We start from the raw sequence: 15781 nt of genomic DNA on the forward strand, positions 1-15781 counted from the left end.
ATCTGTAATAATGTGAACGAGTTTTAAAGGGAGTAGACTAGACAGTGAGTTTGCTGGTGCTCTTGATGAAGAATTTATTGCTTTGTTGTGTATGCAGACTCTTTTTCAGTGGAACAACTTCACTTCTGTTCTTCTCAGTCCACAAGTAAACAGAGTGTTCTTCTCAGATCTCAGGGTTTCTGTTTCCTTAACATGGCTATAACTTTGTTGCCTGGACTAGGAAGACTAACCGCATAATAGTCCCCTCTGAAACCCTTTAAGACGGCACACAAAGACACCAGGGTCAATGCTTTGCGTTACATCTACTAATAAAACAAAAATATGTGAACCAGGTCAAACATGCAGACATACCCAACTCTTGATGTGCAGGATGTTGTTTCTTTTCAGGTTAATGCCATAGTCTAACTGAGTAATATCAAGATGTTTGTCTATGCAATCCCTCACTCAGCTCTATTTCCATTAATTCCTGAGATGAAATCCCAGTTTAAAAGTATTAATTATAGACCCAAACTAAGTAGTACAGCTCTTCCATTCTTAGCTTTTGATCTTGGTCCGTATGACAAGAGATGGGAAACATGGGTTTCAATTTATTCCTTCCACTTCCTGCTCTGTAATATTTCACTGCCCTAGTAGCCCAGAAGATCAGTGAATACACATGGTAAATGGAAAGATAGTGCCTCTCAAATGACTGGCTCTGTTTGAGCATTAAGAAGCTGATAGGTTATAAGCAGGTGCTATGATCTAATCCCTGGTATGAGGGTGTTGGCAAAAGACAACAATTCCCTGTGGGTAAGTGTGGGCTTTAGCACTTCTTAAATGAGTGCCGTGAGAAAAGTAGGTGTTAAATCTCTCACCTATTTGCCATTCTAATACAGATTGAGAATACTCCTGTTTATCACAACCCAAGTAAGTGTATTTTTAAGCCTTTCTAAACTATCTGTTCTATTCTGCTTTTTTGCATGTATGCATAGAGAGACTATTACAAAGAAAAGTCCTATCTCCATCCTGTTTCTTGGGGCAAAGGTAATCCTTCAATAAAAGTCTTCTAAATACAATCGCCTAGCAAACTATTTAGATTCATGTGCTCGATAGATGCTCAACAGAGTATGTTTCACTACCACCCACAGAAGACATTAACATATATTAAGGATGAAAACGGGACAGTGATTCTGGCACATCTTTGTGAAACATTTTAAGGTCAGTAGTTTGAGAAAACAAGAAAAATGGAAATAACACAATAGTTTTTTTTATTCTGTGTTACCTTTGCAGAGTAAAAGGGTTATAAACAAAGACTAGCTCCAGCTTTTAACAGTTGACACTTTACTGATTACACGAGCACGATATTGGAGTATTCCTGGAGTAGCTCAGAAAGGTATTAGATGTACATATCTTACATTTAATTACTGAAAGCTATACCTTATATTCAGAGACCAAGGGTCTTTTAGTTAGAACCCTGAAGTCTTAATTAATTTCCTTAGCAAATAAGACAGGGTTTATCCAAGTTCCAGCTTCATTTTTAAGAAAATTAATAAAAAACGAAAGAAAAAAATTCTACTGCACATATCACTGTCATGCCATAATAGACTACTTTAACTGTAAGTATCCTAACTCACTCTATATGGCCCCGCTTTGGCAAGGAGTCTCTTATTCAGTAATACCTAGAAAGAGATCTATTGACTGAAGATATGTGCTGGTTGGACTGTTCTGACTTTCTCAGCAAGGCAATGCATCACAGGATGAATTAAGCCTCTGGGTCATCCTAATATCAATGGGAATAGCTATTTGTTTAAAGCGAGGCACATGCCTAAGTAATTTGCTGAACTGAGCCCTAAAAGAAGCAGGGAAGTCATGGAAATTACTGCATGTGATTATGTCATGACCACGAGTAGGCTGAGTTAAAGCCATTCAGAATCCTTCATATCTGAATGCTTTAGTTTTTTTTCTGTTGTGTAGGTAGAAAGCAAGTTTCTACATGCTTTTATAAAATATCATATGATGTGTTCTATATAAGTACAGCACAAACAGGAATGTCCTCAGAGTTCCAGCTACCTGCAATACAAACCCATATTATAACCCAAGTATTAAATATTGAAAGGCTAGTCCTGAGGGTTTCTGGCAGTCAGGATTCTGGCAGGATTGGTCTGATTGAGTTTTTGGACAGGGCCAGCTGCCTGCTCATTATGATTAATGACACTTCTCAGATGCATTAAATGAACTTGTCTTATCTACGTGCCTCAGTGCACTGCCAAAATGTAACATCAGTCACCAAAACCACTCAGGCAGCTATGCGTTATTGTTTATTTAAATAACATGGATAATTTCCAAGATTATTTCAAGAATAAGCATGTCCTGGTATCTAAGCTCTTTTTAACCTTAGAACAAAAGTACAAATGTTGAGAGGGGAATGAAATTGAAATGTGAGGAAAACAGCTAAGGCAAATAGTAGTTTATCTTTTTTGTTTTTCTCCTTTCAAATTTATGTTGACAAAATCATGACCTAAGGGAATATTCCACCAAGCACAGTTTTCAGCTCCTCCATCTCCACAATGAAGACTATGAGAACACGAATTACAAATTTTTTTAAAAAAAGATCCATTTGAATCCTCTCCAGAGATATACAGATGTCTAATTACTGCTTCTGAGCCAGAAGCCCCCTTCAGCCTCATGGAGAATATACTGGCAATTTACACAGTCTATAGCTTGATACTCTGCTGGAAAGCTCTGTGGAAGTGTGACTGTGGTAAGTAAAAACCAAACTGATGCACAGCATCAGCGTTACAACTCTGAATCTTTGTGTTTTAAAGAACACCTATGGTCTGAGACATAAAATTACTTTAATATTTTGAGGTAATATAATGGAAAAGACTAGATCACTCGCTCTTGCTTATACTCCACTGTGGTGGTAGGATTTCAAAAAGCATCTTTTTTACTTTAAAGAGAGAGAAGTTAGGCCAGACTGGAGAGGTTTTGAAAACCCTGCTCCAAACTAGCAAATCTATCTCATTTTCTGTTCTCTGAGCCACTCCTACTGCACTGTGTTTTTCAGAGGATGCCTATAAAACTCAAGTCCGAATTGATGATGAACCAGCCTATTTGGACATTCTAGACACTGCTGGACAGGTGAGTAGTTTCCTAATGTGAATCATTCAATCAGAGATAAAACCAAAGATTTTAACCTCAGATATGTGGGTCACAGAGCTATTCAAACAAAAAGCAGTGGCAGAATGACATTGAGGAATTAACAAAGGAGAATATTACGGGAGGTCTTCAGTGTTACAGTGCAACTTCAAAATCTGACCAAAAGAGAAAGACAAATTTAATCAAGTAGAAGATAGAAACCTATTTGCTTCTTTTTCTCTTGTGTGCAGAAACATCTATCACAATCATGGAATGAATAAATGGTGTTGTTATTTTGTGCTGTATGTTCATTGCTCCTGATTTTCTACATATTAGAAGAATCTTCTACTTGTAGGTCAATTTTTTTGCTACCATTCTTCTTCTCCTCACATTATGTTTATGCTCACCCACAAGGAAATGATCTTAATGTCAAAAGTAACTCACAGTGTACGTATAATGTGTATATGCATGTGTAAGCATTGGTCAGGGAATTAAGTTTCGCTTACAGTAAGGCAAAAGAAGGGGTTAAATGCAAGAATTACTTTTACCTGGTTCATTTCATCCCCTTTCCATCTGAAAACATTTTTATTGTTTAATCCAAATGTTGGTGTCTGGTTGATTTTTTCCTGAAGTGTGAGTCAGGTTCTGTTTGAAGGCTTTGATCATTTAATGAGTTTCCATAGTGCATGTACAGGAATGAGTCAGTCCACAGAAAGAGTAGATCCTTAAACAAACAAAAAGAGGTTTAGAGAGTATGAGCCTGGAAACTTTGATGTCAGCTTCCCAAACATATGAATGCACCTTAGCTGGGCATTGCAAAAAGTGGGAAACGCAGTCTGTCGCCAAGAATTAGAATGGTATCAAATTACATAGGTTGAATACAGTTCGGGGGGTGACGTGTGTTCTACATGTGAATGAAATATAGGCCAATTTCAAAGAGAACTCAACCCAGTTTCAAGAATCAAAAGATGGCCTGAATTATTCTTCCCTGACCCGAAATTATATAGTCTCAAGAGTTAACCGATGGCTTGTTGCTGAGTCTCCTGTGAAAGTGTTTGATTCTCCAGAAAATTTATGCTGAATTTCAAGGCATGTCTCCAAGGCTGGAATTTATTATTATAACAGGTCCAAGAAGTTTCCTATGCACAACAGTCCTAGCATAGTTTCAGCGATGATTTGGCTGGGGGAAAGAAAGAACATCATACTTTCTACATCTGAAAATATCTGTACTTCTGTTGGAGAAGGAGAACAAATGTGTTACTTGCTCACTCAGGAAGTCTGAGCCTAGTAACTTCAGCCCTAAGTTGTCATTAGTACAAAATCACCAGGGAAGTTATAACTCCAGCTGTTTAGTCCTATAAGGCTTTATGTCCTTTAAGGATCTCCTGTGTTATCCTTTAATATAGTTCACAGCCTACATCTACTTCATTCTATTCCTACGTTCACTTCAGTCCTGTTTTGTACAGTTAAAACACTAAACAGTAAAATATTTCACAGAGCTGAAGAGAAGCAATGTATCAGATTTTATGTGTCCAGATTTTTGCTAATGGACAGCGAAACAAAATGCTATTCAGGATTTCTTGTACTCTGTTGTAAAAACCCAAGAGGAATAATTGATTTTTCAAATTTGTTTTTGTTACTAAAAGAATAAAAGTTTATGTTGTTGATAAAAAAAAAAATCAAACACTGGCAATTTTCTTCTCTTCTTAACCTTCACCAAATCCAAAGCCTCTATTTTTTTTTTCTTTCATTAGAACAAGTGTGGTGGGTTGAGCTTGGCTGGATGCCAAGTGCCCACCGAAGTCATTCTATCACTCCCCTTCCTCAATTGGATAGTGGCAAGAAAATATAATTAAAGGCACATGGGTCGAGATAAGGACAGGGAGATCACTCACCAATAATTGTACAAGCAAAACGGTTTAATTTATCACCAATCTAATCAGAGTAGGATAATGAGAAATAAAACTATATCTTAAAACACCTTCCCTGCTTCCCTCCCTTCTGCTTGAGCTCAAATTCTCCACCTTCTCCCTCTCCAGAGGTGAAGAGAGACAAGGAATGGGGATTGAGGTCAGATCACCACACATTGTTTCTGCTGCTCCTTCCTCCTCTGCTCCTGCTCCAACATGAGGTGTCTCCCACTAGAGACAGTCCTCCACAAAATTCTCCAACATGAATTTCAATGTGAATTCCATGGGGTTAAGTTCTTCAGGAAAAGGCTGTTCCATCATGGGTCCCCCACAGGATCACAAGTCCTGCCAGCAAACCTGCTCAAGCATGGGCTTCTCTCTCCACAAGACCACAGTCCTGCCAGGAGCCTGCTCTGTGTGGGCTTTCCACTGGGACACAGCCTCTTTCAGGGCATCCACCTGCCCCGGCACGGGCTTCTGGAAGGGCTGCAGGTGGATATCTGCTCCTCTGTGGACGACTATGCACTGTGAGGGGACAGGCTTCACTGTGGGCTGTAGGGGAATCTCTGCTCTGGCATCTGGAGCTCCTTCTTTCCTGACCTTGGTGTCTGCAGAGTTTTTTCTCTCACATATTCTCACTCCTCTCCTCTGGCTGCTGCTAGTGTTGCAGTTTTTTCCCCTTCTTAAATATGTTGCTCCAGAGGCTCTTGGCTAGCAACAGATCCATCTTGGAGTCAGCTGTCTGACAAAGGGGAAGCTTCTGGGATTTTCTGACAGAAGCCGTGCCAGTAGCTCCCCCACTACCAAAACTTTGCCATGAAAATCCACTCCTATTTTGTATTCTGTGATCATCTTTTAAAATTAAAAAAAAAAAAAAAAAAGGAGCACAATCTTCAATCCATTTGAAAGATTTTTTAGATTGAGGAAAAAGGAAAAAAATATCCCTATGCACTGATTTTTTAAGTAGCTGAAAACATTAAGTTATCCAATTTAACCCAGGTGATAATTATGTAATATAGAAAGGCTGAAGAATTTTTTGTTTTATTTCAAGAAGGGACATAAGTATCTGTAATACTAGAGGCCCATGGCATGTAGGACCATGTAATGAAATGTGGTGCAGAGATTTTGGAGCAAGCAGAGACCTGTGGCAGTAGCACCACAGATACCTCTGCAGATATATCAGCCCAGGACATTGTATGGCCTGGGTGTAGTAAATTTGCCTTGAGATCCAAGTTGAATTGATACAAGAAAATCTGTTTCAAATTTCCATGTTCTTCCAGTGCAGACTGTTATCACTGGAACATGTCTCAGTGTATCTCTGCTGGTAAGATCTTCCCACTTGCCTACACCTCTATTTTTCCAAAACTGTCCTTTCTAAATATCCCGTATTCAGCTGCTTGTCTTTGCAGATGTCTTTAAATTTGTTACCTCTCTACCTGCACTACACAGCTGCAGAATAAATCAAGACCTAATCCAACTCCCATTGAAGTCAACAGCTAAAATAGACTCTTTCCTCACTGAACATTTAATGTTACTCTCGCTGAACTTCAAACTGAAATCCTACTGTGACATTGGTGACTCAGGGTGAAAATCCAAAGCACCTAGTTATGATGGTTGGTATGAGCTGATGGTACCTTGTGGGAGTGACTCCAACAGGGAAGAATCCAAATTAGCCTGCTGTCAGTCAACAGCAGGAAGTGTGTTGTTTAGGAGGAGACAGAGAGGCTTGGTCAGTAGCTGATTAGAGGAGAGTACACTTGAAACCAATCCAAGTAAAGCACCTATAATAAACAACTACTAGAAGATTATAAAGCATTTATGATAAGAGAGAACGCGGTTCAGAATTGCAGTGGCAATGTGCAGTTGCTGCACTGGTATTTCAATAAAGGCTTTGTGAGCACACAAGCTGTCGTTGCGTTTTCTGTTCTGACTATCCGCGACAACTGGTGCCCACCACAACTGGTGACCCTAACAGTTGGTGAGAAACCCCCCAACAGTACCTCACTGGGCATCATGTTAAAGCAGAGTCAACGTTACAGCTTCTAAATCATGTACTGGAAATCTCATTTCTCTCTGGGTGTCCTCACAGCCACAAATACTTCATTATCAACTTTGAATAATGACTTTAATCACAAGATCAAGGAGCTAAAATTGTAATTCTTCCCTATTTGGGAAACACAAGAGGTCAACAGAGAAACCGACTGAAGCTAATGTATATTGTTGTCATTCTAGAGAACGTTTTTCACCATGTGTTTCTCCTTTCCCTGCTGTACATATGCACTAATGGAACACTTCAACACTGACAAATATTGTCATTTATTAAGTATTATAGTTGTATATTTTCAAGTCCAGACTTAAAAATCCGCATCTGATTTCATATCTGAAACTGGATAAAAAACTTTGATATTTTAACTGATAGATATATTTTGGAAAATACAGATGGTTCTTCAGAAATACTTCTCTGGTTCTCGGCTTTCTGAAGTTAAAAAAAAATAAAACAAAGAGAAAACTAGAAACATTAATAAACTGTTAGTATTAGTCATTAGTTACTGTTCTTCATCTCATGCATATACATAGACATATCGCATACAATGGATTGCTTCTCTCAGGAAGAAGACTAATATTCCATGAACTCTGGATGCATATTTTCTACATCATCAGTTGTCCTCTAGTTCTCTTCCAATATAATTTTTCCACTGTAGATTCAACAGGTGACACATTCGCAATGTTTATGAAGGGTTGTGTAAGTAGTTATGCTTCACTGAACTCACTACCTCTGCTTTTTATCACCTGCTACACTTGCCAGTGGGGCAGCCTGTCTTTACTCACCACAGAATAAGGTTGCCTTTACCTCAGAGAGTTTCAAGAGCAGGTATTGCTGAGGTAGCTGTTTGTAGTCAAATTATCATAATCAGCACTTACTGGAGCAGTTCCTACTACATCTTGAAAATGCGGCGTGCAGCAAGAAGGAAAGGAGCAAAAATTAGATGTTGTTTTTCTTTTTCAATGGCATGACTGAATCTAGAACACATGTATCCTTAGCCTCACATTTGAAAAAAGGTGTCATTGGTTCCTTTCACAGTTCTTTAACTAGAAGTTCTTTTCTTTAGCCCCACTGTTTCTTTTTGTATCTATGTTTCAATAAAAACAAAACTAAAAAGCAAATAAACACAAACAGAGAGTAAATGTGAGATTGAGCTTCAGGAGGAATTTAATTCAGTCAGCTTTTAACCCTTTAGGGTAGTGGCAATTTGGCATGTGGAAAAACCTTAATAGAAATCTAGAAAGGCAAATTGTTTTCCATAAAGACAGCTTGAGCTTCCTTGTTCAACCATGTTTACGGGATATTTTTTGAATAACTCTCCCTGGAAATTCACCCATCTCTGTCCTTTAAGGTCAGAAGATTTATGGGGCGGATGTAGTTCTGCGATTTTCCTTTTCTTATTCCATATGTCATAAACCTCATCTGCCTTTACATATATTTAAATTAAAACTGGGTAAACTCCTTGATTTCCAAGAAACTTGTGGGTGCAAGTGAAAGGACATTCAGACCTCAAGTATTTTATTCTGTGTTCCATTCCGTACACAATTACTCTCAGAGAGTGACAACACCCAACTGCTCCCACCATGCACAAAAAGCCCCCACACAGAGTTAGGGAAACCTTCTGTTCACTCATTTAGTTTCCTGCTCTCTCTTCTAACTCGAAAATATGCTGCTACTTCTGGAGTCCAGTTTGATTTCCTCCTGGTGGAGCATATACAGCGGTTATCTCTCCTACTGTATTTACGAACTGTTGACTGACATAGGAGCTTTCATTCTTGCCACAGCTTTCCTCCTGATGATACATTACCCAACCTTCCTGTTTAGACCTCATGCCGAACATTAAAAGATCATCAGACAGCATTCCCTTTACCAAAAAACAATCTGAGGTGACCCTAGGTGGGAAAGGTAAACTTGTTTTGAGACACGAAGCAAATATGCAGAAAAATGGATTTCTGTACCTGTCAGTGAGGCAGTATACTTCAAGATTATTGTACCAATTTTTGCTTGTTAAAACGTGAGCTTTTTGTGATAAACTTAGTGCACCAGTATATTTCCCAGGTGTGAGTCAGAGACTTGAAAAATTGGCCTTAAAATGTGATGGCATGCCATTTCAGGGAGATTTTCCTTTGTCTGGTGCTGTGTGTGCGTGAATTCATTTCCAGGCAGACACTTTTCAACCTGACAGCAACACTGTGCTCTGTAGTGAAATCCATCTCTCAAATTGCTAGCAAATCACAGGACATGTTTATCCTGCCAACCTCCAGGACTATGATTTTTGCCCCCTGCTTGAAGCTTTGAAGAGGAACCATATTAGCCCCAAGAGCCCTTCAGATAAACACACTTTCTCAGACTAAACACTGTAGTCCGATGACTCACTCAGGCTGTTATCTGAGATCCTTCTGCTTATTATCTAAACATGCTGTTCTAATCCTGAATCAATGGAAGTCAAATTTCAAACTACACTACTGCAGCTTATCTCGAGGAAGTGTTAAATGCTTTTTTTGGCAGTAATTATATTTTAATGGGCCTTTACAGCATTTTCTTTTATGGGGAGAATAAATTTACTGCACTTTCTGCTAGGTACTTTAGTGAATAAATGAATTTTTTTTTTTTTAAGCATAGTAGTAGTGAACTAAGTAACAACCAAAAAAAAAAGAAAAATATTCCGCTGTTTTACAAGCAGACACAGAGGGTCTGGATCTGAAAATTGGTGTCATTTATCCCATCAGCAGTGAATTAGCTTCAGTTAAACTATTCCTGATTTACTTTAAAGCTTAGGTATCATAGCAACAGATTTGGACGAAATCTTCAGTGTATGTTGAATGTATGAAGTGATGATCAGCTCCTTAAAAAGTTAGATATTTGTTTGCATTGTTAGAGAAGAATTGGTCTCACTGAACATCTGTTAGTGTGGGATAGATGCATTTCATGTGAAGGCACTTGAGAGACATTTCATGAACTGCCTTACACTGGAGGCAACCTATGTTCCTGCTGTTTCAGCCAAGGTTCCCTCAAGCCCCCAGAAGGTAACTGAGAGCTGAGTGCAGGACTGTATGTATAGATGCCAATCCAGTGACCATCACTGTGCATGTAATGCTACCTAGCCTTCTCACTCGTACCAGAAAGTTTTTGCAAATGCCTTTAAAAAAAAAAAAAGAATGGTGGGATCTCCTTCATGCCTGAAGTCTCAGCAATATGACAACTCAATCCTTTTGTGTCACAGTCATACTGGATTTTAATATTGTAAAGAAACACAAAATCAGTACAGCTGTAACATAGCTATTTTGCATTGTATTGGTGATGATTTATGTAGTCCCCAGGGAGCACATCCCTCAGATAAACACCGAGCTAAATTTCAGAGGCAGATGTGAGCTCACAATTGATTAAATGCTACAAAAGTCTAAAATAGTCATCCTGCAGGTTGTTTCCTTCTTTTTTTCTCTCTCTTCAGATTGTTAGTTCAAATTATATCTCTGGTGATGAGTAGGGCACAGGGGAGGGGAGAGAAATACCTGTGCTGTGGAATTTTTAAGGTAAGCAGGCTTATTACGAAAGTCATCATGAGAGAATATATATGCAACCCAGAATATCATTTGCAGTCATTTATCAGAGCAATGAGGTGTCTGACTCCACAGCCTCCTGCTTGACTTCTGCAAGGTTGCACAAACCTCACTGCGGAAGATGACAAGTCTATGAAGCCCATATAAGCTAAGAGCTTTTTTGAATCCCTGGCGAGACCTTGCTTACAGCTGCAGTCATTACCTCTTCACTAGAGGGCTGGGATTCTTTTTTCCTCTACTGTTTACTAAAAGGTAATTACCGAGCTATTAATTCTTTCCCTTTACCATTTATGATGCATATGTGATAAAAGGTGAAAATTGGAGGCTTTATTCTTTCTTGCATATCAATGAGGAGAGGGGAAAGGTATTATACAGGGTGGAAAATTATTATACAGTGAATGATAAACCAAATGCAGTCGGGGGTTTTAGAGGTAGTTAGCAATGAAGCAATCTTCAGTGCCTGCATTTAGGAGAAAATTACTAAGGTGTTTATCCCTAAGAGAGAAGCCATTAGCATTAATATCAAAGAAAAAGACAGTTCTTCGAGTTAGGAAGTGTAAAACTGAGGAATTTTTACTGACATTGTGGAGTATTTATATGGTGATTTCATCCATTTTTTGGGGTGAATGAAAAGTAGATATCATCTGCCAGGTGATGGACTGCATATTTTTGTTACTGAGTATGACAAACCATTTTTGGAAAAGCAGGATTAATAAAGTTAACAAAAGCACAGCTGCAGCAAACTGGTTAATATATTATTACCTGAAGGATGGAGGGCAATTAGAGTGAAAACTTTTGGAACATCAGTGCAGAGAATCTACTTCTGGAGGGAGGATTTGGGTGTCAGCGCAAGTTATTTAATAGTTTCTTAGTCAGAAAGAAGTGTCACTGTGTGTTGCTATTTTTATGAAGTCCTGATTTATTCTATTGGAAGTTGTTCTCATTTGTCTTTTTTTCCCTTATTTGTTTTTTTTTTTTTTTTTACTTATTTTTTTTCCTACCATGCTGGTGTGGTTTAATCTTACTTTATAAGGTCAGCCATGATGCAGAACAGTATGTGAATACAGAAGAGCAAGCACATACAAAAATGTTCTGCAGTTAGTAAATGGGGCAGTGCAGTAGTGATCCATCAGTGTTCAGGGTGTGAAGGAACATCTACTCTTGCCTTTCATGAGGCTAATCCTGCATAGTCTGTGACTGTGAACAACACCAGGTGTGATGGGAAGGAGTATTACAGCTGAAAAGAGAGGGCAACCTGAATCTTCAAGAGCACATGTGGAAAAGAAAACAGTAAGACCACAAATTATTAAAACAGTCACAAACTGGTGACTGAATGGGTGAAAAATTAGACATGACAGTTCAAAGTATCAGACTTGTCTGCATGAAGATGAACCTAATGTTCTCATGAATTAACCTGATACAGTAACTCAGATTAAGAAAATAAAGTATTTTAAATTAACTCATTCTTTACTTTCAGGACTTTAGTGGTTCATAAAATCACCCCAGTAATAATCTAGTGTAATACCAGCTCCTGTCAAGGAATTAAGAACTGTTTCCAAAGGAAGCAAGGCTGATGCTGAAGAACGTAAATGTGGGTGAAGGAAATTATCTTAGAAAGTTTTCAGCCCAAATTTTGTGAAAATTAGGTATATAAACTATGCTTACGTTTCACATCCACTGTGAGTCTAATCATAGTACCACAGAATGGCTTGGGTTGGAAAGGGCCTGTAAAGGTCATCCAGTCCAGGGACACCTTACACTAGATCAAGTTACCCAAAGCCTCATTCAGCCATTCCTCAAACACTTCCAGGGATGGATCATCCACAGCTTCCCTGGGCAATTTGTTCCAGTGCCTCGTCACCCTCACGGTAAAGAATTTCTTCCTAACATCTACTCTGAATCTTCCCTCTTTGAGTGTAAAACTTTACCACTCATCCTATTGTTATTCTCCGTGATAGATTCCCTTCCCATCTTTCTTCTAGACCCCCTGTAAGGACTGAAAGGTTGCAATAAGGTCTCCAAGGAGCCTTCTCTTCTCCAGGCTGTACAACCCTCGTTCCCTCAACCTGTCCTCATAGAAGAGGTGCTCCAGCCTCCTGATCAGCTTCACGGTCCTCCTCCACTGATTGCGTTTCTTAAGTTGCATCCATTCAGTTAAGTCACTCAACTTGGATCATCTTCTTGCCCATGGACAAGGTCCTGAGGTGCTCCCTGTCATTTAGTCTGCCTTGGTGAGCTTTTCTCTCCATTTTCAGGGTGTGCACTAACACCCAGAAAATCCTAGAAATTTGCAGCTGTTAAATAATGATGCTATTTGTCTCAAAAGTGAAAATCATACCTGTGCCTTCCAGCAAAGTTCATTTGTCATGAATATTCTCCTTTTTCCTGCCTGTTTTCATTTCTAGGTAAATAAATTAACTTAAACTGGGGCAGGAGTGGCCAGATAAATACGCACTAATTTCGGTGTGGTTGATACTGTTGCTCCTGGTTGTCTTCTAAATTACGGATGCATTTCAGTATCTGTCTCAGCTTTTCACTTGTACATTCCCAGAGTTAAGAAAAGGCTTCTGATCTTGTACAATGTGGAGCTCAAATATTGTCTTGAAAGGCTGTCAGATAGAGTTCAGAAAGACATTAGTCTGCGAGGAACATGGACTGCATCTTTTATGTTATTTTTGTACTGTTCCCATCATCAGTGATGTGCATTTTGTCCCCAGTAAAAATTCGCAGATGGAAAGAGATATTGCTGGTTTATAACAGAAACAAGGAGTCTTTCCTGTAATTATATGGCATGTGACACTGACTGATCATTAATCATGAGACTGATTATAATAAGAATCCACTTCCACTGCAGGCTCATGGGTTAATTCTCGTTTGTACTAATCCCATTTTGAACTGCTCCTGGATCATTACTAGAGCAGACAGAGAGGGTTGTGAGAGAGGGGTTTGATGCACAACCAGAACAGTGCAGAGACTTGATGCAGAGAAGAGTCAATCCCTGTGCTCCAGTATTTAAGCCAGAGGCCCTGCCTTGTTGTTGTTGTTGTTGTTGTTGTTGTTGTTGTTGTTGTTGTTGTTGTTGTTGTTCTGTTTCTGAGCTGCTATTCAGCTCCCTTCCTCTCTCCCAGTGATGTGGCAGATGGCTTAGGCTGGCACAGGTGGCTGAGTACCACCTGCTGAATATTTTTCTATATATTTTGCTGTATAACTCCTTTTGTTGTTGCTGTTTGCAAAGCATGACTGGAAATAGGAGGGAAGGAAGAAGAGAGTGTGAAGCGATGCTGATATTGTTCAATGCTTTCTTGCTTTCTGTTATGCTGTGTCTGGGAACCTATAGCTGGTGCATGTTGGAATCCTTTGAGTAAAGGCGGCAGATTTGGAACTTCGGCTTCTGTGGTAAAAAAAAGTGCATCTGTTTGTTATCTCCCAGTGTAACTTAACCCATGCTTAGGGGTAATATTTCCCACTGCTGAGTGCTGTGAAGGAAAAATCCTCTATTGGCTGTAGGCACTAGTTGTTACATCACCTTGACCTCTCAAGCTCTGTTGGAAATAAAACAGCCTTATAAAAACTAAATGAAAAGTTTAAAATTAAAAGAGGAGGGCAAGCCTTATCATCCAAATGCCAGAAGATGTGACTAGAAGGAGCTGTGGCTGATACTGTGGTCCTCAGATACTGGGCTTTGTATTTAGTCTCTGTTGAGGTAGTGAGAGAAGTATGAAGGACAATCATCCCTGGAGTTTTAAAACACTTCTTAGAGTATGGGTTTAATTACTCTATGGTGTCGATTCTGTCCTTCTCCTGGCTGTAGAGAGAGACTTGAAGACTAATGTAGAATAGTGCCACCACTTCAGTGTAAGAAAAGAGATGAAACAAGTCCCATCCTTTTCATACAGATTAGTAGTAGTATTATAGCAGTTATAAGATATAATATTCACCTAATGCCTATCTGGATGTTTTCTTATTTGAAATGTAACTCCTGCAGGTTTCTTGCTGCTTGCTTTTACAAATACTCTTTTAAAAGCTGCTTGCTTTTACCACCCCCTCTCCCATACCCCCAAAAAAGAAGACTAAAAAATTAGTGAAAACCAAATAATTATCACAGCACTTCTCACCAGTGTACTTTCCTTAGGTAAATCTGTTTCAGAGTGTAAAGAAAAGCAAAACACAATTTATGACAAGCAGTGTCAGGTGAATGATATGTAATCCTAATGAAGTGAACTGTGATGTTCATGTGTGTAAGAGAATTTAGTAACAGAGACATACGGAAGGGTTGCAATTTAGTTTAAAAAGTTTTTGCCACTAAAAAAAAATTTTTGACCATATTGACAAAAACCTTCACGAGAGAGAAGAAATTCTCAACTGTTTTGTAACCAAGAATTTTGTTTTTTTTTTTTTTTTTTTTTTTTTTTTTTTTTTTTTTTTTTTTTTTTTTTTTTTTTTTTTTTTTTTTTTTTTTTTTAAGTGAACAATGTATTTTATTTTGTGTGGTCTTTATTTTTTACTCTTTCGCTCACTGTTTCTTTTTCCCCACTGAGTTTCCTGTGTCCTTTATGTACATTTTACCCTTGTTTCTCCACTGTTGTAGATGAACAATATCCTCTCTGTTTCAAAGAATATACTGTTCCCCCTCCCACCATGTTCACTAGAAATACAAGAAAAAAAAAAAAGCCAAACCCTTCATAATACGAATGACCCCTGTGGTAATCAGGGAGACAGCTTTGATTAAGAACATCTGTTAGCAGATTTGTGGTTCTAAAGTCAAGCAGAACATAAGACAAAAAGATACAGAAAGTGGCATTTCTCAAACTGTGAGGCTGGTCTCCCTGGGGAGACTCTGACCTCTTCCAGAGATACAAGCCAAGATGATAAAAAAAGAACAGACATCAAAATGTGTGGAGTGTGTGTGTAGTTTGAAAAACATGACACCTTTGTTTCTGAGGTGCTGCATCTTTAAATTTCTAAGCACTCCACTTCAGAGGAATATGGGTAAAGACTGCACTTCTAAGCATTGCACTGTGTTTACTCCTCTAACACATCACCACAAAATGAAAAAGAAGGGACAGATGGGTAACCCCCTGTTCATTGCCTGTGGGTTTTTCTTCTGGGTGGTTTGTTGTTTTTTTTTTTCCCCATTAGTTCTTCTCTTT

At 38.7% G+C, this 15781-nt stretch overlaps 1 protein-coding gene across 1 annotated transcript in view; it reads left to right on the plus strand.

The window, feature by feature from the left end:
* RIT2 (Ras-like without CAAX 2) overlaps nucleotides 1-15781 on the plus strand; it is a gene marked incomplete at its 3' end in the record, with an annotated part of 98892 nt that overhangs the window by 67466 nt on the left and 15645 nt on the right. Inside the window, exon 3 of the mRNA XM_010131931.1 lies at nucleotides 3047-3120. Coding sequence (XP_010130233.1) covers nucleotides 3047-3120 — 74 coding nt within the window. The remainder of the gene's footprint in view (nucleotides 1-3046; nucleotides 3121-15781) is intronic.

Source organism: Buceros rhinoceros, unplaced genomic scaffold, assembly GCF_000710305.1.
Source record: "Buceros rhinoceros silvestris isolate BGI_N320 unplaced genomic scaffold, ASM71030v1 scaffold3432, whole genome shotgun sequence".
Taxonomy (NCBI): Eukaryota; Metazoa; Chordata; class Aves; order Bucerotiformes; family Bucerotidae; genus Buceros; species Buceros rhinoceros.